This window comes from Sylvia atricapilla, chromosome 9 (assembly GCF_009819655.1).
Source record: "Sylvia atricapilla isolate bSylAtr1 chromosome 9, bSylAtr1.pri, whole genome shotgun sequence".
NCBI classification, from domain to species: Eukaryota; Metazoa; Chordata; class Aves; order Passeriformes; family Sylviidae; genus Sylvia; species Sylvia atricapilla.
The window spans coordinates 5,611,043-5,636,151 of record NC_089148.1 but is presented as its reverse complement, the minus strand read 5'-3'; the positions used below and the strand labels follow the sequence as shown (position 1 = coordinate 5,636,151).

At 42.6% G+C, this 25,109-nt stretch overlaps 1 protein-coding gene across 1 annotated transcript in view; it reads right to left on the bottom strand.

Moving 5' to 3' along the window:
- The window catches only part of HMCN1 (hemicentin 1), a 170,972-nt gene that overhangs the window by 88,512 nt on the left and 57,351 nt on the right, over nt 1–25,109 (bottom strand). Inside the window, exons 12-27 of the mRNA XM_066324684.1 lie at nt 17,791–17,932; nt 17,289–17,416; nt 16,452–16,565; nt 15,664–15,822; nt 14,823–15,017; nt 14,044–14,142; nt 12,514–12,641; nt 10,737–10,881; nt 9,381–9,493; nt 8,084–8,243; nt 7,166–7,340; nt 4,816–4,943; nt 3,267–3,539; nt 2,294–2,389; nt 1,703–1,897; nt 630–760 (exon numbers count right to left, since the gene is read on the bottom strand). Coding sequence (XP_066180781.1) covers nt 630–760; nt 1,703–1,897; nt 2,294–2,389; nt 3,267–3,539; nt 4,816–4,943; nt 7,166–7,340; nt 8,084–8,243; nt 9,381–9,493; nt 10,737–10,881; nt 12,514–12,641; nt 14,044–14,142; nt 14,823–15,017; nt 15,664–15,822; nt 16,452–16,565; nt 17,289–17,416; nt 17,791–17,932 — 2,381 coding nt within the window. The remainder of the gene's footprint in view (nt 1–629; nt 761–1,702; nt 1,898–2,293; nt 2,390–3,266; nt 3,540–4,815; nt 4,944–7,165; nt 7,341–8,083; nt 8,244–9,380; nt 9,494–10,736; nt 10,882–12,513; nt 12,642–14,043; nt 14,143–14,822; nt 15,018–15,663; nt 15,823–16,451; nt 16,566–17,288; nt 17,417–17,790; nt 17,933–25,109) is intronic.

Sequence of the window (25,109 nt, the reverse complement as noted above, 5' to 3'; positions counted from 1 at the left end):
TTAGAGGAACCCGAGACATTAGCCTTATGTGATCCAAGCTACAGCAGCCAAGTATCACAGCTGGATTTTTATAAGTAAATGGTAGTTTTAGTAGAAGGATAATCTGTTTCCCCTTTCAGTTTCAGCACTAATCTCTTGCCCTGCTGCAATGAATTCAATATGGTTTCTAGCTCAGCCTAGGGCAGGAAGTGGGGAAACTCCAACCAGCAGCAATGGGCAGTCCCAGGAGTGCATAAAGGGACCTCTCCTCATCTTAAGCTATGGCTTATCAGCTACAAGTGGAAACAGAGGACTCAAGGATAATCCTAAGGAATTCAATTCACCTCCAAAAGTCCTTATTTCTCCACCTAGAGAATGTAAAAAATGGCAATGCATTGGCATCTAAAATACTCTGCATGCACTGGCATCTAAAATACTGGGGGATTGCCAAGGCCAATTATTAAGGGAATACTGAAAACAAAGAGTTTACCTTTGACTTACAGAATTAATGGATGAACTATATTTAGCTGCCTTTTTGGGGGGCTGTTCTTAGAGCACTTAAATATACATAAAGGCATTATCTGTATTTATTTTGAATGAATTCTCATACCAAACCCTCAAAAGTCCACAGTTAGATTAATCCCACATACCTGGATATCATCCTTATACCAGGAGATGACTGGAAAGGGGTTAGCAGTTACTTCACAGAAGAGACTTACAGGGTGATGGACAACCACAGATGTATTCGTCACCTTATCTTGATCTCTAATTTCAGGAGGAACTGCAAGAAAGCTCAATATTATTATTTAAGTCTTCCTATTCCAGTGATTTCCTCCTTCCTCCTTTCCATCCCAGTCAAGGACCACTGTAAATCAAAATCTCCCAAACCCTTCTCATTCCCTTCCCAACATTTCCATTTGTCTTTAGGCTCTGGATATATCTCCCTGCGTCCTTTCTTCTCTTTGCCAAAAACAGTCTCCTCTTGCTCAACAACAGACTCCCAGGGAAATTCACTCAAACACAACCACCATCAAAAATTTAAGAGAATAACCTTTAAATTAATCTGAAATTCAATCTTGAAATCTAGTGTTATTTGTTTAGCATATGAAAAAAGCCCATTCCAGAGTCATCTTTCCTCTTCACTGGTCCAGTCATGCCCAAGAACCCCATCTATCATTTGTCCCACTATGAATGCAGAGAGAATGACCTTAAATGGTGGATTAGAAAGTTCCAACCCCACTGAGGAGCTAATTAGAACTGTCATGGGAAGTGATCAAGGCTGGAATAACAGCAGTCTGTAGGGTTTCTATTTCCTAACTAGGATTCTGGAAGAAGAGGAGCATCAGCAACTAGATATCTCCTAGTCTGTCTTCATTCTGATAACTCTTCTCTCATTTGAAATGCAGAGCTAGCCCTCAATCTGTAACTTCTACAGTAGCTTCTTCATTTGTTATTTGCATTAAAATTTTCAAGTGTTACTGGAGTTCCTACCAATAAGATGTACCTGGATCCTTAAGCAAAACAAATACGGTTTGTGCATAATGTCACAGAAAACAGAAAAAACAGGGGAAAAGAAAAACTATAGAAAGTGTCAGAAAAATAGGAAGTACTTAAATTTTGCAATTTCCCAGCACAAGGGCAGATTTGGGCCGTGCAATTTTCAAGAAGAAAACAGAAGATACTTTTCCAAGCCAGCTCCCCAAGGGCTGTACGTGTTATTTACCATGGACTTTCAGGCTGTATCTCCTCTGTGTGCTCCCAGCCTCGTTGGCTGCCACGCAGACATAGTCCCCACTGTCCGAGGGCGTGAGGGCAGCTATGACCAGCAGGGTCCCATCCTCCAGCACCGAGAGCCCCGGCTCAGCCCCGCTCAGCTCCCGCCCATTCCGCAGCCACTTAATGGCAGGCTTGGGAATACCTGCGAGGAAAAGGGGAAAGGGCCACAAATGCTTCCATCAGCTCACAAAGAGATTGATTCAAACAACTCCTGCTGCTCGCTGGAAGTCTTGCTGGAAGGACAACACACAGGGAGGCCAGGAGCTTCCAAGAGGAAGCCCCAGCTGTTACAGGATGATTTTAACATTAGAAATCTTCATCCTAAATATTGTAAAATCCCTCTTGGCTAGCAATGAGTTTCCACAGAACTTCCACACACACAGCGGTAATTTAAATCGCTGTTAGTTTGAATTTTTCCATATAAAGCGTACATGGAAAATACCGCGTGGATCGGACATTTTTACAGCAGCACTGTAATTTGCAATGGTCAGCAGAAAAAGATCCTTTTGTCACTACCAGGGGTAACCAAGACACTCACCTTTGGCAGGGCACGGGAACGCGATGCGCTGGTTGACCACTCTTTCCTGGAAGGGGCTGTTAAATGGAGGCTCCAGGTCCTCGATTGTGGGAGGCTCTGAAAGAAAATCAAACCCAAAAAACTGCTCGATCTCTGCTCCAAATATAAAAATACAGCTCGACAACACATAACACTAAGTCTTGCTCATTCACACAAGGTCACATTCCAATAACCCTCCTTGCATTGACTGGAATGGGTATTACACAAGTAGTTTTCATTTCAGTGGGAATATTCAGGAAATAAGCAGTACAAAGACGCTTTCAAACTTCACAGAAAATAGTTCTCTTTAAATCTTGCTATATTTATTTTTAAGACAATATTTCTGCATAATCTGAAAAATATTTTTTCCTCACACCACATATTTTAGTGCTACTGCCATCCGTTGTCCTCAAGTCTCATTTTAAAGTCCTGGGCAGACAGAGACTATATGAAGAATGCTCATTATAATTAAATAAAGTTACTGAGAGTTCTTTGTTTGTAGGAAGCATTTCTCAGCATTTCTAAACCAAAGGGATCAGAATGTTGCCTTTCGACTTCTGCAAAGAAGAAACAATCCCTGCTTAGCTTAAGTCAGTCATGCTCCATTGACATCTGTCAGCCCCTCAGGTGAGGAGTTACACTACATATTTAAATTGGCACGTTGACCACTTACTCTTTCACCGTTTCAACATCATTTTTTAATTTAAATATATATATATAGAGAGAGTGTGTACACGCTATTTTTTTTTTTTATTTCTGCAACCTCTCCAAAGACTATTTGCTCATTCTAATTCTCCTCAATTACCATCAGAACATAACATCTAAACCAGATGTGGCTTTTGCATCACGTAACAGTGGGCCAGCAAAATCCCTGCCCTGTAAGGCCCCAACCCCAGAGTGGCAGGGAGTCCCTGCCAGCCCAGGCCAGGGCAGGAGCATGGCCCCGAACAAGTACCTTGCACTTGTACTGTGACCTCTGCTGTGTCACTGCCTGCACCATTGGTGGCCACACAGGTGTAGATGCCAGCATCAGGGAGCTGGATGCTGCTGATGCCCAGAGCTCCATCTGGGCTCTGCAGGAACTTTCCCCCATCTATGGGCACAGCACTCGTGCCTCGGAGCCAAGAGACCGACGGGGCAGGGATGCCCTGGGCACTGCAGGGAAGCTCCACCCGCTGCCCAGCCTGCACTTTCAGAACTCGAGGCCCACGCTGGATCCTTGGAGGAACTGAGGAAGACAAGTTTAGTCCACAGAAATGGGAAAGAAACAACATACAGGATCATTCATAAAGTTGGGGGAGCTGGGGGTGTTCAGCCTGGTGAAGAGAAGGTTGCAAGAGACCACAGAGCACTTTCGAGAACCTAGAGGGGCTCCAGGAGAGCTGGAGAGGAACTTGGAACAAGAGATGGAGGGACAGGACAAGGCAGAACTATTTCAAACTAAGAGAGGGGAGATTCAGACAAGGTATAATGAAGAAAATTTTATGGTTATGGTGGGGAGGCCCTGGCACAGGGTGCCCAGAGAAGTTGTGGCTGCCCCTGGATCCTTGGAGGGGTCCAAGGCCAGGTTGGACAGGGCTTGGGACACCCTGGGATAGTGGGAAGTGTCCCTGTCCATGGCAGTCGGTGGCACTGAGTGAGGTGACCTTTAAAAGTCTCTTTCAACTCAAGCCATTTTATGATCCTACAAAATTCTTTTCTACTTTTATCATTTCAGAAAATGTTCCTTATTTACTGAAATCAAATGCCCTCAGGTGACTAAAAAAGCAGCCCTGCATGTTCTCTGCACAGAATAGGATGGGAGATACCCTGGTGCTGAGTTTATTTGAACAAGCCACACAGCATGATTCCCATGAGCAGCGTCATATTCTGAGCACACTGGAAGAACTCATAACACAAAACAATTCAAAAGCTTTTATGATAGAGTTAATCACATTTTCCTTTTGGCATTTTAATTTCCTTTTCCTAATCCCTGATCTTTGTACGTTTCCAAACACAAGTTCAGACAAGGGAGATAAAATATGACTGAGAGTGATTTCACTGGTCCTATAGAATAATATAAATCCACCATAAGTCTTTTGCCACAGTATTTTTTTTCCTAAGGATTACTAGCAACAAAGATACTTCAAAAATATGACTGAAACAATAACAAGTGATATTTTTCCAGACTTGACATTGTGTGAGTGTTTAAGAGACAGTGGTTGGACCCCAGTATGGGGAGAGCAGCAGAGAGACAAAGGAGTGACAGAAGATAAAGGTAAGGAGAGGGACACAGGTCCTAGCTGGAGCCACTGGACACCTTTACGCATATCTATGTATTTGTGTGTGTTTATACAATATTTCCTTTCCACAAAATCAGTAACTCACATATGATGATAATAGAACCTGAAAGAACAGTTGAGAGGATTTAATGTCAGCATAGAAAAAAACCTTTCAAAATCTCTTAAAGATGCTCAGTTCCATGTGGAAACTTGCAGATGACGAACCCTGGAGTTCCAACTCACCATGTACACTGAGCTTCACTGACTGAGTCACGTTCCCAGCAATGTTTGTAGCCACACAGATATACATTCCACTGTCTGAGACTTGGGTCTCACTGATCTTCATTGACCCAGAGGGGAGGAAAGTGTGTCTGGAAAAAGAAGCAGATAAACCATATAAACATGTATGGAAAGGTGAATGACCTCTCCATGCACACTGCTAATGACTGCTATGAGCTAAAATAACACCACTCTGACCATATTTCCCAACTATGACTTACATTTACTAATTTTTTTCTAACTCTTTATGGAGCCCCTACATTTGCAATACACAGCAAATAGCTAAAATTTAAGATCCAAATTACAGAATTTGGTTCTAGCTGTTTATAGGACTTATTAAAATGTGATGGAGGCAGAGAAATGGAGCTCTTCACCCTCTTGTTGAAATTATTTTTTCAGCTCAGGTCAGCGGGGTCAAAAAATTAAAACTTTTATTACTGCTTCATCCTGGCAAAAAAATTATGTAACATTGATTCAAGATGGAAGACAGGATTTTGATTCAAAACTGCCAGTTCTGGTGTTTACAGGAATTGCTATTATTCCCCAGTAAATAATTAACTACACAGCATTAAGTTCTCCCACAGCTCTGATCACAGATCTGTAACACCAGAAGCTACTTTAGCCAGCTAAGCCAAAACCTTCTGTAGGAGTCAAAGGTAACAGAGACAGGGAAAATAAGTGAGGGGAGAAGAAAAAATGACAGCTAAGGATTGACAAGAAGGAATTCAAGCCTGGCACTCAAGACAATATCCAGAATTGGTGGGATCGTCTGTCTTCCTTTGTGTGGCCCTAATTAGGACAATGTTATCATAAGGACATAAATGGAGAATTTGGAGATGCAGTGGCTGGAGAGATGAATGGAAGGAAAGTGAAATTTGTTTTCTCCAGTGTAAAATCTGTCTGATACTACAATTCCTCCTCTGCTGCCTGTATCTTTCCAAACTTTTTGGCACCTATTTTATAAGCCCAGAAGACAAATTTCTGAGGCAATTTCTCCTCCTCAATTTTGTCCAGTAATTACTTTTGCTTTCTGATAACAGCTCCTTCATATCTGATTTCCTTCTCCCTTTGTTTACTGTTCACATTTCTAACAGGATCTTTGGGTGGTCTCAAACAGTTCTGTTTGGACTAATCTGTGACTTTTGCTGACATCTGTAAACAATTTTATGGAATGGGCTAAGCTAGACTTCTGTTCCTCTAGACAACTTGGATCACACCACAACAGCCCTGAGCAAGTACCCTAATTTATCAGTGTCTCCTGAGGTAAAACAAGGACAAGTAAGAGACCAAGAATGCAGATTTGTTAGTGCATGCAACATGCTCACAGGACACAGCAGAAAACCCTTCATGGATTACTGACAACAAGCCAAATCCCTGCAGATGAGCCTCCTTCAGCAGACATGGAGGCCAAAGATCTGCTGAGGCTGTCACAGGCTCCCTGGAATGCCTCCAAGGTGCAGGTCTGTCCACAAGGGAAAGAGGATCTCCAGTACAATTCCTCAGCTCAGACACTGGCTGATTCTGTCCATGGCATCACTGGGAGACACCAGGAAGCACACTGTGCCTGTGGCCAGCCCTGCCATTCCCTGTTTTACAGACACAGTGGTGCCTGGCCCCTCTGAGGGACCCTGAGGAGCAGAAAGCTGCAGCACAGCCTGTGACAGTACCTGGCACTCCACTGGAGTCACCAGCTCATCTCCCTCCCCTCTTATGCTGTGCCACATTAAATAATTAGGGAGAACTCCAACGCTGTCCAACACAGTTCCCAGCTCTTCATTCTCTAAGGCTGTCAGCTCAAAGTTTTACAAGTATTTAACTCTGATTTCACATTTTCAAAATCTCTGGTGAGTTTTTGGATCCAAAACATAGCAAGCAACATGCCCTTGTCAGCACACCCAAACATTTATCATCATCATCTGTATCCTGCTGGCAGGCCAGGCCTCATGTAAATCACAGACAGTGCTCCCCTGAGCATAAATGTGAAGTACATAAAAAAAGAAAGTTTTTAAACAATTATAATCATGCACAGATGATGTGGGTCTCTGGGCACCACCACGGTACAAATACCCAGGATCTCTTTCCTCCTAGCCTCCTGAGATTAGATACAAGCACATGCTGGAATGGGAGCTGTGCAACCAGGCACGGGCTTAGCAGGCTTGGGAAAGAGAGCTTCAACACCCAGTACAACAGGTCAGGCAGGACAAATAACACCTTCTGAGTGACCCCGTGGCAATCAGAAATCACACATCCTTCCAAAATCCTGACAGTTTAGAAGCAATTTCACTTTTCTTTTGTTTTCATCAAATACTGTTACCTTGGAGAGAATGGAGATATGAGCTGCATTTCTTTGGCCCAGGTAATTATGGGGGGTGGCAAGCTCCTCACTTCACATGGAAGTGTGACATCTTCCCCTGCAATTACTGAGACCTCTATGGGTTTATCATGTGCATGTCCTTGCTGGTCTCCAGGCCTGGACACTCTAGGTTTCACTATAACATGGAACACGTTAAGAAGCTGCAATGAATATACATATTTGTACAACTGTAACACCATACAACATCTCTTTTTTTATCAGGTATAAGACATTATAATCTTGTTTTAGTGACCTGTCTGCAACAGAGATAAATCATTGCTGTGCTGATGTACAGTGCCTGTGGCTCAGGCATGGGCTGATACTCACATGGAACACCACAAATACCAGAAAGACAGAACTATCCATTCAAAAAGATGGACAGAACAGATGGCTGTAATTCCTGTGTGTGCTGAGCTCTGTATTGCATAGCTGAGCTAGCAACCACTCCTGAACTGTTACACTACAGCCCCAGTAACTCCAAGCCATAAAAGCCTTGCAAAGCACACCTACACATGAACGAAATTTTAATAACACGGGACTGAGATGACAGGAAGGCTTGGGACTGGTGGGATTAAGGGATCTTCATTCTTGTCTCAGCAGGAAATTCTACTCCCGTACAGATGCTTCCTATCCACTTCCATAAAGCTGAAATTATGCTCAGCCCAAGGTCCATGAAGTCCAGGTAAGAGAGATAAGGAGGCTTTAAGGGAATTATAATGGCTGAAGGAGAGGCCTTTTGGGATCAGCCATGTCTAAAGCTGCCTGCTTAGGGGATCCAAAAGCACCAACTAGAGAAGAGTTCCCATCCCACGTGCCCTGGGTGTGTCCAGCTGCCAATACACTGGAGGGACACGGCAGCTGAGCTGAGGTGACACCCACCATAGACAGTCAGCTGCACCTTCCTGGTGGCATAGCCAGCAGCATTGGTGGCAGTGCACACGTACTCCCCGCTCTCCTCTCCCCCTGGGGACACCACAGACAGGCTCCCATCCGAGCCTGCCGAGAACCTCACGTCGCTGGGAAGGATTGCCTCTCCTCTCTGTGGAAAGGAAAAGAATAAAAGTCCACAGTGCCTGGATTTTCCAAAATAAAGCAAATTATAATTATTTAATTCAATAAAAGCTGTGTTTGTTTTTTTCGAGGCTGAGATGGACAAAGTGGTTTATATTAGCTAAGGAACTTTGCCCGAAAATTCCATCTATACAAACTAATTAACTACAATTAACTTTTCACAGGCTTTGAGTATCACTTTCTAAGCAATAACAAGAACAGAAGCACAAGGATTTTTATGCAGAAAATTTGCTACATTTTACAGACCCAAAGTCTTAAAAGAAAATTTAAAAAAAATATTAGTCAAGAATAATAATCAAGATTTCAACTGAGTTAATTTTGACATTGATTTCTGATGTCAAAATGAATCTTGCATACATTACACAAACTTGCTCTTGGCTGCCTCATCCTTGTCTGTAGTTAAAAAAGTGATAAAATAAAAAGAAATTCTCCCACGTTCTCTTCCCGACCAAACCAACAGTTAACCATGTTCTACTCCTTCTTTGAAACAAAGCTGTTCCCAAGGTCCCAACCGGTTCCATCTGCACAACTTCTGAGGCCCAGAAGTACCTTCACACCACATCATGTGAGCTGTAACATACCCCAAATAACTGTTCCTACCAGAAATTATCCTGTCCAAGGAGGAAAAAACCCAAACAAACTGGCTTTAAGGCAAATTCCTCCAAAGGACGATGTCCTCCTCAGTGCACATCTTGTCAAGGCCATGACTAAAAAGTCGTGGGTTAACCCCACACTGCAATTATTAAATACATTTTCCTCAGAGAAAAAAGTCAGAGCTCCACAAGAAAAATGAACTCTCAGTCTGTGGCAGGCTGCCTAAATTCAAATTATCGACTCACAACAGGAACAGGAACAATTTCTAAAGTGTAAAACCCATAAAGATACAGCGATAACCTAAGCCCTGCCAAAGAATAGAATATTGAGCTGTGGCAGGACCAGGGCCAAAAATTCTGCTCTAAGAAACAAAAGCAGCTCTGAACAAACAGAGATTTCCAGGTCCCACAACTGGAGTTTTGGGCCACGTTCTTTGAATATAGTTTTTATGACAATTAAATTGTGTGTTCAGCCCTTTTTCAACAGGAGCAGCTCAAAGGTGAGGGATTACCTTGGACCAGACAATGGATGGCTTGGGAACTCCACTTGCTTTGCAGGGCAGTGTCACTGGGATCCCTTCAATGGTGCTGAATATCTGCTGTCCGTGCTGAATGACAGGCAGGACTACAAACACACACAAATATTAGACATACAGAACACATTTCAACGTGGCACAACTATTATGATAAAATCCTTATATTCAATTACTGCTTCCTACAGGCAAGCAGGGTTTGGGACCTTTTGGCCTTTTCTCCAACCTTAACATGGATAAGGAGCCACTTTGCAGCCTTTCAGGACAGAATAGATCCCTGTTCACTGCCAGCCACAGGCTCATCACTGCATTATGTACACACAGTTTTAAACTAACTGCAGGTATTTCACTGACTGAAATTTCAGAAAGGCTTTGTCACATTGTCCTCTGGCAACATTTTAGGCTTTGCCTCTCAAAATCAGTAACAGGAGACAACAAAAACCTGAAATCCATCACCCAGTTGAGGTGCCTTTGAATTAACAGAAAAATAAGGTAAGATGTAAGGGTGCAATACCATAACCTAGATATTTCCAAACACATATAAAGATATTCCTTTTTGTTCTCAAGCTCTGAAACATTCAAAAAACTAGTGTTGACATGGAAGGTCTTATGAGTACTTGCCTATGCTAAAAAATTTATAGTTGTTCTTTATTTAGAAGGAGGTTTCAGCATCTTCAGCAAAGCTTAAAATAAATCTCCCATGATTAATTTAACATGTGAGAAAATTTAACACGAGAGAAACCATGAAGTGATTGTGGCCTCATAGAGTTAACACAAATATGCTCAGCTGAAACACAGATGGGTTACCAGAGTGCTAACACTTTGTCTTGCTGTCAGTGCAGTTTTTTAATTAAAGAGAAAAAAATAAGAGGGAGGAGAATGGGGACGACACCAAAACCAACAAACAAATCATGACTTTTACCAAACTCATAATTCATTTTCTTTCATTCTAATCCTCCCATGAGCTGTACTTCCTTACCCCAGTTATGAAACATTCAGATAGCACTTCTCAAAGTTTTCCAGTAAACTCCCACTTGCACCTGTTTATTAACTAAACCAGATGAAGACCGCACAGCCCCGCCTTTGAACGAGGATCTTTTGCGAACACAAAGTAGTTTTATTCCATTTTTACTTGGAAAACAGTGTTGACCACTCAGATCTGGATCACCTGGTCACTCCCTGTGCAGTGGATCCAACCTCCCCCCGTGTCACTTCACAAAGCAGCGCCGTGACAGGAGAGGAGCTGCGGGAAGTCGGCGAAAGCACAGCAGAGCAGTGAAAGCTGCTGCGGTGGGCGCTGCCCTTCCTCACCCCCCAGACAAAGCTGCTGCTCACCAAAGACGTGGACGGTGGTGGTGCTGTTGGTGGAGCCCGCCACGCTGCTGGCCATGCAGGTGTAATCCCCCCCGTCCTGCAGCCGAACCCGCTCCAGGTGCAGGCTGCCGTCGCTGCGCACGCTCACGTACGGGTTGGGAACCAGCTGCCAAAGGAGAGATGGGACCTTTCACTGGGAAAATACTCCCTGACAAGGTTCACTTTGGGACGCAGTGTGGCTTCACTTGACTATGTCACGTTGTTAAAAATTACGCGTTCCTGGAGAATTTTACTAGAGCTTCTCCTACTTTCCGTCTTTCATACAAAGCTGATTTTACTTAAGAGTTTTAGTAGCATCTCGTATTTGCTGCTGGAGTGAGAGTAAGAACTGCAAGAGCCACTCTGCTCTGCCACAGCACATCCTGTGCTGCCACTCCTGCTTTTAATAAAGCAACCCCAAATTCAGTGCCACTATTTCACTGTATTTTCATTGGTTATTCCAGTAATAAGTGCAATGACTTGTTTTTCTTCCACAAGTAGACTACTCTCCTTTACAGTTATCAAAACCTTCTAACTTCCACATCCAACAAATAGAACAGCAAACCATTGTGAAAGAGAATTGTAACTTTCACCAAGGAGTAACCCTTGAAGAGTTATGTATCCTACAGCAACATCAAACATTCTGAGCTTGGCAGCACAGCCCTCCCTCATAAAGGGTTGCTAGAAAGCAAATCTGTTCCAGTCACACTCAGAAGCAGCTGAATTCTTCTCTAAATATAACTTACTCTAACACTTTCCTTGGAGCACAGCTTTTCCCAGCAGTTTACAATGACAGGAAACCAGCACTACTAGAGAGAGGAATTAGCAACTCAACAAGGAGGATCCTGCCAGTACTTCTCACAGAGCTTACAGCCTGCGCTCCTTGCACAGCCTAAGGAAAAGCCAATGATTCCCAGAGACACCTAAACTGAGCAGGAAACCCAAACAGGGGTCAGGTAGAACCAGGTTCTGCTTTGTGACAATAAATTAGGCATTTTGCTACAATATTTTAATTCCAGTTGCGCAGAAACGGTCTTAGGGAGAAATCAGCAACAAAGATAGAAAGCAGCTCCATAGGGTAAAGTCAGAAATTTCAGTATTAAAGAACTGAAGTTTCATTCACACAACCAACCCAGGTGTGGTGTCTACAGCAGCTTTCTAGAACCTCTGAGCGGTTTGGGTTGGAAGGGGCCATGAAGATCACCTAATTGTGTCTGCAGGAGGTGTAAACTGGCAATAGTATGTTCCCAAGGGGGAAAGAAAACACATTCATTCATGCTCTGAGTACAGCACCACCAGGAAAGGAGGATATGGAACTGGTATTTACCTCAGCCCATCAGCAACAGGAAAAGGCAAGACATTAAGACATCCTAAATCTACAGAAATTTTCTGGTACCTTCATTTTTAAAAAAACCACTTTTGCCATCCTAGTAGGTGTATTCCACTAGCATTCTCATATTCAGAGTCCAAGGCTGAAGTTCATGAGCTACAACAACACATAAAACTCCTTTGAAAGCAAGCAAAATAGAAGATAAAAGGATAATTCACAAGTACTTTGGTTCCAAGTTCTTTTCAAGACCTCCATATCCCCCACTGCCATCTCCTATTCCCTCATCTGTACTTCAGTGTCAGAAATTTCCTGGCATGGGCAGTGATCACATTAACTTTTGTAAATTAAACCAAGCTGTTATCATGCTATGAGATGTCAGTTGTAGCTTTCCTCTGCCAATAAATCTCACAGCAAACAAAGCAGTCTTACCACCACATTGTTTTTAATCCACCTCCTGTCTGGAATGGGGTTCCCAGCGAGCAGAACACAAGGCAAAGTGAGCTGCTGGCCCTCAATGACATTGGCTGTGGCCGGGCTTGCTCCAATCAGGGGAGTGACTTGAATAAATGGAAGAATGAGAAGAAATTACTAGGAATTTTTATATATTTATGTAAAGTACTAAATTAAATTAGCATTAAATTGAAGACATAAAACAAAGAGAAACTGGGGTAACAAAGGAGACATAGAAAGCTGGGGAAATACATGAACAGTGATCCTTAGCCTAAGGAATGGCAGCAAATGGAAGATGCTGTCCAGCTGACACTGGATCCCAAGGGCTTCCCTGGGAACTCACTTTCCCCTGGCACCAAGTTGATGCATCATTTTTCCTTACTTGGGCAAAATACTGAAGAACAGAAGTGGTAGGTTTAGAGAGGACAAAAATTAAATTATAATTTCTAACAGGCATAAAATTGTGAAGTATCAGAGGAGAGGTCGCAGCCCGGCAGAAAATGTGCACATTCTGTGAAAAGCCAAAAGCAAACAAGCCTGGGCACATGGCTGAGAAATTATATACTGGGCATTAATTAATACTTTTAAATAGGTAAAACCATGCCTGTCAAACACTACCAGCATTATTGCTCTTGCAGTAAGTTGAAATTAACAAACGGTTTCTTTGATGGCAGAGAGGCTCTGCTCTTACCCTCATGCAGATGTGCACATTCCATTGCATTATTTTTCCTTTTATTGCCAGGTGTCAAACTGAGATAACAACCAAGCCTCTAACATCATGGATATTTGAATGAGAGTAGGGTTAGATGAGATACTGTGAAGAAATTGTTCCCTGTGAGAGTGGGGAGGCCCTGGCACAGGGTGCCCAGAGAAGCTGTGGCTGTCCCTGGATGCCTGGAAGTGTCCAAGGCCAGGTTGGATGGGGCTTGGAGCAACCTGGGACAGCGGAAGGTGTCCCTGCCCATGGCAGGGGGTGGCACTGGATGGGCTGTAAGCTCTCTTTCAACCCAAACCATTGTGGGATTCTGTGGTCAAGGCCAGACATTTATTGTCTTGGATCACCAAGATTCTTTCCCACCTGTCTCAAACACTGACACAACCACGTTCATTGCTCACTTTTTTTGGTTTTTTTTTTTTTTTTTTTTTTTAATGTTAATTAAATGGCAGGACGCCCATCATTAGCATTCATCGTTATGGTGATTTTTTATTCTTCAATAAATTTACTTGAGAATAAGAAAATAACCACAAGATAAATAATTTCTTTAAGGTCCAAGCTAAAAGTACAGGTGGAGCTAATTCCAGTTAGTGCAGCCAGTGAAAAAAATGTTTTAACAAGCAAAATCCCCTGAAATCAATTACAATATTCCATGTAGATGTTTTCTAATGCAGTTTGTACGGATGACACATGAATACAGCACACAGATGGGTCAGCATGTAGGGACAAAACCCCCAGGCATCCTGTCTGCTGCCCAAACACCAACAGCTCCCACTGCCATGCACTGCTCTTACCCAGTCCTGTCACTGTGACCGTGGCTGACCGGGACTGAATCCTTCCAAACTGGTTCTCAGCTTCACAGACATAAGTCCCTTCATCACTGACCCACAGATCTACAGGGGGAGAAAAGAGCTGACTGCAGCATTTGAAGTGAAATGACACGTAGACAGCTTTCTCCTCCCTCCCCACATGGACTCAGTGTCCTTGTCTCTCCCACCTTCAAACACTCAGCTTGAAACAGAGCATTCCTGCCCATCAGTCACCAAGTACAGAAGCAATGAAAATACAGAAAGGAATTAAAAGCCAATTAAGAAAACAGAATAATACTGCGTAACATAAGAGTGACTAAAGCGCTCTAAAATAATCAACATCAAAAAGCCACTCGCAAAGTTTTTGATTATTACCCAAATTAGGACAGATCTAAAACACTGAGTTTGGAACCAATTCTCTAAAAAAACCCGAAAAACCAAACCAAAGAGACAAAAAAAACCCACCAAAAATGAAAATTCATGGGTCCTCAGAATCAGAGACCATATCCCACACGTATTTCAACAAAGATATAAGAATTTGCATAAAGAAGAGTGAAGCCAATGACCAAACAGAACTGAATTCACAAGCTCATTGCAAAATTAATTGCACATCAACAGCAATGACGTCAGTATCACAAACAAAGTCTGTGATAAAAATCCAGTCCTTTTATATGGATAATTTAATAGAGTCATGTATTAAGTTAAACGCCTTGCAAATGCCTTAGCTCCCTGTGGAATTGTGTTCTTTGAAGGAGTCTACGTACTGTGGATGGCCAGAGCGCCTGTCCTGAGCTGGCTGCTGGAGCTGCGTGCCAGGGCCCGGGAGAAGAGGGGAGCCCCATCCAGCCTCCTCCAGGTGACCCTGGGCTCAGGGTAGCCCTGCACGTAGCACACAAGGGTCACGTTGGAGCCCAGATCCGCGGACTCGTCACTCGGCTCCTGCGTGAACACGGGGGGAGCTGTGGAGAGAGCACACACACAGGGTGAGCACTGGGACACAGCATCCTCTAACACCACTGAGGACCTCCACTTATGGCCCACTGGGCACAGGTTTTCTTCTAACTTCCCCAACTCTAGAAACACTTTTAGTATCGGTGTTGCTAAATTCCTTGTCTCCTGCAAGCAGTGCCATTAGTTCAGAGAAAGATGTGGCTGACAGGAACATTTAACAGGATACAATACATCAGGCTACAGGCAGATGGAAAGAATTAGGAAGAGGAGAGGAAGGGCTAAATCACAATAACCTCACATAGTAACTCAAGTTTGTGTAATTAATTCTCTGTTTGAGAATTTTATTAGGTTGAGGTTTGAACAGTTTCCTCTTCCTGTGCCTCTCTTTTTCCCCATAACTTTTATACTTTGCAAAAGAAGTAAGACTGGGCTGGAAACAGACGGGCTTTAAGGTCCCTTCCAACCCAAACCATTCAGCGATTCCAAGCTGGAGTGCAAATGGGACAAGAAAACTGCTTAGCCAACACTACCAAAAGGTGCTCCCAGCACACACAGAGACCTGTTAGAAAGGTTCAGGGAGCCAAGGCCCCACTCCCAGACCAGCACAGGAACTCTGCAATCTGAGTGTGCCCCATGCAGGTTTTAACCACTTACAGCCAACATCCAGAGTTATCTTGCCAGCAGCTCTCCCTGCCTCATTGGTGGCCACGCATGTATAGTCACCAGCATCCAGGTCTTGTGTTTCCTGGATCCTCAAAAGACCCCGGTGAACATCAATAATAAGAAATGCTGATGCCCTCAACTCTAAGTCACCTAAGTCCAGACAGAAAATGGCAATATAAGTATTTATATCAAATATATAGGTACATGTTTCAAAACTATCCCAACAAAACAGTGTCCAAGTTTGAGTTAGTTCACAACACAGCTGTATGAATTCAGCAGACGAGAGCTCTGACTCCCACTCAACTGAGAGGAAAAGTTCATTACTACATTAAAAACATCTCTTTTTATTTACTGGCTCCACAAGGCCAACACAAACCCAAGCACCTCTGGGGAGAGATCAGCATTAGGACAGTGTGTCAGGCTGTTTTTCTCCCTCCCTAATTAGAGGCTACATGAAAACAGAACAACAAAGACTACAGAAAAATGTTTTGTGACTTTTTGTAGTATAAAGCTAAACATTTTCTGAAAGAACAAACCTTATTTAAGCAGGCAGGAGGCTTAGCTTTGTTTTACTATTATTATCAATTATGCTACAGTGTGTTAATTCACCATTTTTAAATAGAAGCAGGAATTTAAGCCCTACAGGTCAATGCCATTTCTTCTAGATTTACAGAATTTTACAGGTCTATCACTGGTTGAGAGAAATGAGGTCACTTCCAGATCACTGTTCTAAATATTGCTGCTAAATGAACGAGTCAATAACCAAGCAATGAGCACACCTTTAAACCATTTCACTTGGGGGGGTGGGATTCCAGTTGTTTTACACTCCATAACAGTCGTGTCTCCAAGACCAACCAGAATTTCACTCTGAACTACCGTCAATGTTGGGGCCTCTGAAAAGAAACAAGACAGAAAAAATGAGCTCTTCACCCAAAGTATAGGTTATTTTTTAAGATATAAACCATGAAAGACTCTAATTTTCTCTTGTTATATGGAAGAAAGTTTGCATTAGAAGTCAAACAGACTTGAAAGTGAAAGATGATAAACACTGGGAAACAAGGAAAAATAAAGTCTGGTCTACAGCACCTGAACTGTATGCAGAACATACAGGAAATACAAGGACAAAATCAGAAAAAGTACAAAATTAAATGCAATCAGAAAGCACAAGCACGAAGGGTCATTCTCCTCCTCCAGCCAGTTGGTCATGAAACTGTTTAATACTCTGCTATCAATATTTTAACACAGTATTTTGATACAGAAACACAACTGCCTTTCCAAAGACTCACTCAGGTTTCCCAGTCTATCCCATAGTAAGACCCTATTTTAGGGGTTTTTTTAACCTAAAAAACTTTTTTAACCTAAAAAGCTTTCTTTTTAGAACTGAGCATCAAGCTCCAAATACTACTTAACAATACTACTCAAGTTTGAACAGAAAACAAAAGGGACATTTGTGAGCTGTTCAAAGTATCTTCTGAGGCTTCTGAAATTCCTACCAGTATGTTCTGCAGGATTCTACCCATTTCAACAGATCCTCCTCCCTGACGATGAATTAGTTTATTCTTCTAATTTCACTACTAATTGTTCTAATTTCACTTCTAATTGTTTTTTGTGCTTACCGATGTATGTGAGGATGGATGTCTGTCTCTCTGTCCCGGCTGAGTTACTTGCCAAACAACCATAAATTCCTGCATCTCTGGGAATTGCCTTTCTTATGATTAAGGTGCCTTCTGGGGTCATTCTGTACCTGGGAACACACAGAGGACCAAGCAAAATGATTAGAAAGAGCAATGGTTATAACCACACTCCAAGCATCCACAGCAGCATAAGCAGATGGTTTATAAATACATGTTTCTAGGGGTTTTTCCCTCATGATAAACACTATTAGTACTATTATATCTAGTACTACATTTTGTGAGAAGTACATAAATTAATCTTGTAAAAAAACCTGAAGAAGAGAACTAAAGTGTCTCTGTTAGAAATCAGGTAATTGCACAGATTGAGGTACTATTTGCCAAAACTCACAGACTTCTGTTGAAGTAGTAGAATTATTTTGGCACAATTCAAACCTTCTTTCTCACATTTGATATTAAAATGAACAAAGAAAACTTCACGTCCCACCTGCTGGAGCCAATGATAAACATATCATTGAGTGTCCACACAATTGTTGGCTTTGGGTAACCCGTGGCAGAACACCTGATGGACACTTCAGAACCTTCAGTAAAAGTCTGGTTCTTGGGTGAAATAAGAAGCCTTGGAGGTTCTACCAAAAGAAATTAAAAACAGCAATTAAAAAAATCTCTTGTTAGAAAACACAGGTTACAATAAGAATTTCATTCCCATTTTCAAATGGCTCCACGGTGAGAAAGCAACCCCATGAAGGTCAGAGCCCACTTGTTCCCACTGGCACAGTCAATCAGTCTCAGACTAAACCACCTTTGTAAGAGGCATCAGCTGAGAATTCAGGTATTTCGCTTCCTGAGATGGGGCAAAAAAAGCAGCAACAGAGCCAATTTTGACAAACACCAGAAAATGAGCAACATGGAAGGTGTCCCTGCCCATTGCAGGGGTCAGAACAAAATAAGCTTTAAAGTCCCTTCCAACATACACCATTCTGTGACCCTATGAAATTTATTCAGACTACTGGACACTAAAGCCCACAAACCTTCAGGTGGGTGAAATGTCAGACTGTAACCTGAGGGATAAGAGTGAAAGTCACAATATGTATGCAGACACACAAGTGGAAGAGAAGTGAATCTGCAGTGTTAACAATTGTAAAGGACGTTATGGATTTCAGGGGTGTTTTCACTAGAAAAACAACTGTGAACTCAACAGAAATCATTCACTTTTAACCCAGAGAGGTTGTGGACTCCCTATCCCTGGAAGTGTCCAAGGCCAGCTTGGAGCAACCTGGGCTAGTGGAAAGATTCCCTGCCCATGGCAGAGGGTGGCACTGAATAGGCTTAAAGGTGTCTCCAACACAAACCATTCTGTGATTCCATAATCCTTAAGACAGATTTCCCCAGTAAAAAATGACCACCAAAGCAGTTCACCTGGGCAATGGACACTTTCTATGGACACTATGGTATGTATGATTTTGTCTTAGCACAGTGGCAAGAAGAAGATCCACATCCACGGATAAAAAGTTAGTTGAGATGTGAAACTGGCTGCTATGAAATAAGCAGTACCAATCTTCATGTTTGGAGCTTTGCCTTTTGCTCACCACTCTACTGATAGAAATTCCTGGACAAACCACAGGACAAAAGCCTAATCCCAGGTCTCCTGTTCATGAGAGTCCAAAGGCTGAACACATGGAACCCAGAGGCACCCCACATCTAGGGCTGCTCTGCACAGCCCCTCTTTCTCAGCTCCAGTGGGAATTACCCCATCCCACTGGCACAGGTGCCATTTGACACATTTCAGGGGCTGCTAGGGAGCAGTCTGTGTAAGAGCCAGCACAGAGCAAAAGTGGGCAGGAAGGGGCCAGAAACAGCTCCATGTTATCGAACTGTCCCCAAGTGCTCCATGACATGCACAGTTGGCTCAGCTATTTTTATTTGGTTTGAAATCCTGCCAAGAGATGCTGGGGGTATGCTGCATGCTCTGGTCACAGGAAGGCCTCCGCTCCTGTTGGGACTAGGAAACCTGTAAATTGCCATCAGAGTCAATCATGCTTTGGCAATACACTATGGCCCGTGCCAGTATTTTCACATATTATCAAGTGAGCAGAAGACGAAGGAAATTTTAACTTGTATTTTATTTGTAAAAAAATTATTAGGAAAAAAGTCAATACACACAGCTGTAATAATCAAGACATTGACTAAAATCAGTGAGGCCCCATTTGCACCAATTAACCATCTTGTTTTCTTGCCCAAATTTCAGGGACCAAGCAGACACACAAGAGACTTTCTCATATGTCAGGTCCCTTTAATTTACTTGGTTCTCTGTACCTCAGAGGTGAAGATCTGTAGGAGGAGAAGCACAAACTCCTTACAGCACTCATCTCATTCAAGGCTGCACAACGAAACCTTTAAACAACACAGACCATGTGTAAAGCTTCTCAAGAGACCACACCTGCAGAGCTGCTCTGGGCCTCCAACATCAGAAGGATGTGGAGCTGATGGAGTGAGTTCAGAGGAGGCCATGGAAATGCTTCCAGGGCTGGAGTCCCTCTGCTCTGGAGCCAGGCTGGGAGAGCTGGAGGTGTTCACTTGGAGAAGAAGAGGCTCCAGGGAGATCTCAGAACCCCTTCCAGTGCCTAAAGGGGCTCCAGGAGAGCTGGAGAGGGACTTGGGACAAGGGATGGAGGGACAGGAAAAAAGAGGAATGGCTTCCCACTGCCAAGAGGGGAGGGTCAGATGGGATACTGGGAAGCAATTGTACCCTGTGAGGATGGTGAGGCCCTGGCACAGGGTGCCCAGAGAAGCTGTGGCTACCCCTGGATCTCTGGAAGTGCCCAAGGCCAGGCTGGATGGGGCATGGAACAGCCTGGGATAGTGGAAAGTGTCCCTGCTCATGGAATGAGATGGGCTTTATGGTCCATTTTAAAATTCTATGAATTAATAGTCAATTAAATTTTATGCTTTTATTCACAAGCCAAATAAAAGGTGTGCAGAAGAAAAGTTGCACATAAACAGAAAAGCTGTGACAAAGGTTCCTGTTTGGACAGCAAGCTGAGACCAGAGTTGTACAGCATAAAGACAGATCAAAACATTCAAGAGGGATAAACAAAAAGAAGCCTTCAGCAAAAATCAGCCAGTCTCATTATTCTGCTTTTCTGGCATCAACTAAGTGAACCTAACTAAAAAGTAATATCACCTTCACAGGTGATCTTGCCTTATTCACTTGCCAGCTGCCTTACTTAGCTACCAAATTCCCAAATCCCTTCTCATGCCCACCAAGGTGCAGGGTGTGCTGTCCTGTAGCATCCCTAGTCCCTTGCAGTCTGCAGAAGGGCACTCACATGTTGCAAGTAAAGAAACAGAATCACAGAATGGTTTGGGTTGGAAGGGACCTTGGAGGTTATTTACTCTATCCTCTGCCATGTGCAGGGATACCTTACACCAGACCAGGCTGCTCCAAGCCTCAGACAGCTCCAAAGAACAGCCTAGAGAGAAGCACAGAAGGCCCTAAACTGCTTTTCATTCTTTAGCACAGACATTTTGCATTTAATTAACTTTAAATTTGAAATAGCAACTGAAGCAGTAATACTTCAGTTTTATTCCCTTCCCCACTTTCACAGTGTTTATAAATATTGCAGAGCAGTATAATCAGTTCCTCGCTGCCCATTATCACAGTGTGTATCCAGAGACTGAAGGGAGCAATAGTCACATCATCAGTTAGAGAGAGATCTGAAAGACCAAGATATTTATTTCTGTATTGTATCTTTTCAGAGAAAAGAGCAGAAAAAAATCAGAGTAATGCCAAGGTGGTAATTCTCCTTTATCCATCTGGGCAGTCTCTTCCCTGGAATTCTTCCAGGTATTAGTACGTTCATGCTGAAAGCCCCACTGTGTTCATCCAGACCAAGTTTCTGCTCCTGCCTGAAAAATACTCAGCATTGCTTTGTTGAGCCAAGTCACACATGCTGTCTCCTGGGCTATTTTTTTATTTTCAGCTGTATTCAAGTTCTGGGCACTGGGAAGTGTCCCCAGCAGTCCCCCAGGTAGCACAGGGACCCACTTTCCCCCACTGCACATCTAAGGCAGAGAGCAGGTCAGCACTCCTGTCACCCCTTGGCTTGGCCAAGCAGCACTTGCACAACTCTTACTACAGCAGTAACAATTCTTCAATGCCCAAAGGCAAACAGACACTTGATTTCTCATGTGGGCAGGTGGAACACATAATAAATCTGCTTATTTTCTGTAGGTGTGGCTGGACACTGCATTGTTTAATGGTGCTCTGCAAGCAGGCACTGAAAGTGCCTTTCAGCTCTGACAGTGACACCAGAAAGGCACATGAACATTTTTAAATGATAAGGTGAAGGAAACCCACCATGGTGTGGACAGAACAGTAACTACAGCATGTATGATTTTATTCCATCTATTCCATTAATAAAAAAGATGCACTTGAGCAGGACACTGATTTCACTGCTTGCTAACCCAATGCTGGAATTCATCACATGCCCAGATTACTAACTCAAAACATCTCTACTAGTCCCAACCTAAACACAAGCCGAAGTTTCTCCCCATTATACAGCTGCATTGTAGAGGAAAAGAAAGTTGCAAAAATCAAGATAATCACTTCCTTGTCTGCTCTTACACCAGAACACATGAAAAAACAAGATTACCATAAAATCCCATTTAGCATCTGGAGATTAATGATTTCTGGAGATTAATGGTGTAGTTGAAATTCTTCAAGGGGAAGGAAAAAAGAAAGCCACCACAAATCGCTATCTTCACCATGCACATTGTTTCAATGTGAAAAATTTTAAAAATTTGAATTCCTACATTCCTCACCAATCAATATTACTGAGAGATATATATATGAAAACACCACAAACAAAACAACAAGCTTCCACCATATGCTATATTAATTGAGTCTAAAAAAATATGCAAATAGCAAACTCATATTTTACCTACCCTACATATAGGGCTACAGGCTATAACAAAACCTGAAAAAAAAAAAAAGGTTTAAAAGTTCATGGAATTTCAGTCATCACTGAGAAACATACTGAAAAATGCATAGAATCACCAATGTTTCATACTCCTGGCCAATCTCCAACCTCATACAGCTGCAATACACTCCTCTCTAGGCACCTGAAAAAGTAAGGGATCGCCTCATGAATTCATTTATGTTTCCATACAAGACCAATCTGATGGGAGGACCTGAGCAACTCACACTACGTAGCCACTTTTTCACAACTCCAAATGCGAGCACATACTTTTTAGTCCCAGCACTCAGCAGGCATCAAGACTCCTTGGCATTTATCAGACTGCATTCTAGGACCTTCCAGAGTGCTCTGAGCAGTACCCCCGGCCTACAGAGAGGCCCAAATTTCACACAGGCCTGTGCCCTACCTGTGTCCCAGCTGTGGGGAGCAGTGAGAGGCTGGGGCAGAGTTTTGTCCTGAGCACAGAGCACACAACTGGGGCACAAAGTCAGCCCCGTGAAGACTCTAAGCTGTATTTGCACAGCTGCTGGCATGGGAGCTGCATGAATATTCTCTTTCACAAACAGCAGCATCAAACCCAACACTTTCAAAACAAGGGTTTTCTACATCCCCCTTCAGCAGGAAAAGCAGATGCTGGGTTATTTTTAGAGCCACAAGCATTTGTTCTATGCTTTAACTCCCCCCTAGAGAGAAAATGGGGATGAAAGCAGTGTTTATTCTCTTATGATCTGAAATTCAGAGATCTACATGGAGCTGGTCCAACAATAATAAAGGGCTTCAGGATGAATTTAATTTGACATTCTGAATTACTTACAACTACACAAAGCATGGGCCCATCTCCACCAATTAACAAGATTTCAAATTTCCCTCTCTGGCATGTTAACAATGACAAGCCCATAAAGCTGTAGTTTTTATATTTGGCCACCCTTTACTATTTGCTGCCAAATACAGATAAAAACAGTTTTTTGAAAACTACTCCAGGCCCTAACAAGCACTGCAAGTTGTACATGATGATCACACACTGAGTGCCCTCAGAAATCTGATGGAAATTCTTTTGTCTGGGTAAATTAAAATGATCACAAGTAACAGTACCTGCAAACCCTTCAGATACCATTCAGCTCCTGCCTGCAGTCATTGGGAAGTCTGGCAGTAGATCACTTTTTCCCAACAGAAGAGGCAGGCACTAGTGCAGAAAGCTGAACTTCAGCTGCAGTTTAGTGTTTCCTACATATTTATTCTGTTCTAAGCATTCTTTACAAAAAATAAAGAAAACTTGACTCAGACTCTCAGCTAAGGAGGTCTGAACTACCCAAGAGGGTTCTCTTAAAACATGTTTGAAAGCTGTTAACGCTACCAGGACCAGCCAAAATGTAATTCCCAACTATTTGATACAATCATTCCACATATATAAGTGATTTGAAACTCAATATTCTGTTGTGGCAGCAGTAAAACTTCGTTAGCTTTACTAGAAAAAAAACACCAGAAGCAATTCAGTTGGTGTATTAAAACTCCCAGCTGAGCTACAGACATTAGGGAGGAAAACCTAAATCCCAGAAAGAGATGAATGAGGGAGAGAGGCACTTCTCTTGATGCCTTTGAAATGCTTGAATGAATGTCTTGATGGAAAAATTCCATACAGTTCAAAACTAGGTTTCCTAAATGCATGGGGTTTGAGGTTTTTTCATTACTTTTTTCCTTTCAGCTTTGTTAAGACTTTAGGTTAGAGAAATCTAAGTTAATTAGAAATTAAGTTTTAACTCTGCTGTAGCAATCTAAGGGTAATTCAAACAATTATTGAAAAAACACACTTCACTCAACTGTATTTTGTACTAGGCCCTACACAAATGGTTCCACACCCACTTATTTTACCTTGGTTACCCATATTGGAAAAACGATCTCCCTTTAATAAGTGTTACAATTCCACTTTTGACCCGTGTTTTGGAGCACCTTAGGTTAAGTTATTCCATTCAAAATTTCTTTTTTCAATGATTTTTCCATAAGTTTTCCATCAGCTAACAAATTGCTAGAAATTAAGCAGAAAAGTTCATTAATGAAGGTACCCCCCTCTGCACAGAACACAGCTCAGCAGCATTGCAAGCAGAAATCTGTTGGAATCACCTACAAGAGACAGAATCATTTTCTTTCTATCAGATTTTGAGTTCTGTCTCTCCTCACCCATAGACAGGCACCAAAGAATCAAGGTTCAAACTTCCACACAATCAAGGCCAATAGAAAAAAAATATCCTGCTGTACTTCAAAATTTTAAAAATATTTGTTCCAATACCAATTATTGCATTTATACTTTTTTTTTTTCCCTTTTAAATTTTTTCCTGGTATAAAGCAAAAGCCCAGACCTAGTCTCACTGCAGGAGAAGGGAATACAGGTCACCTCCTCCCTGTTAAGTACCAGCTGTGTTAATTACCCAGTACAGTCTCCCCTCTGATGACTAACAGCTATATCCAATAAAGATAAGAGTGATAAAACCGAGTAGGTCATGAAGGATGAGGAACAACCTTGAGGAAGGGAAAATGAGAGGATCATGAAGAAGCAGGATCCTGAGGAGAGAGGATCACTGCACTGAGGTCAGTGTGGGTCTGCAGTCACAGTCTGGCTGGGTAAAAGCCTGCAGTCACAGTCTGCAGACTGATCCCTGCAGTCAGAGTTTAGCAGGAAATAAGCAGCAGTCAGAGGCTGCAAGGGAAACCTCCAGCAGGAGCTTGCTGCAGCCAGAGCCAGTGAATGGCTGGAGTCAGGATGGCTGAGCTGTAAAGAGGAATAAACCAGGACTCTTTTCATGCTGAGATAAACAAGAAGTCTGTGTCTTGG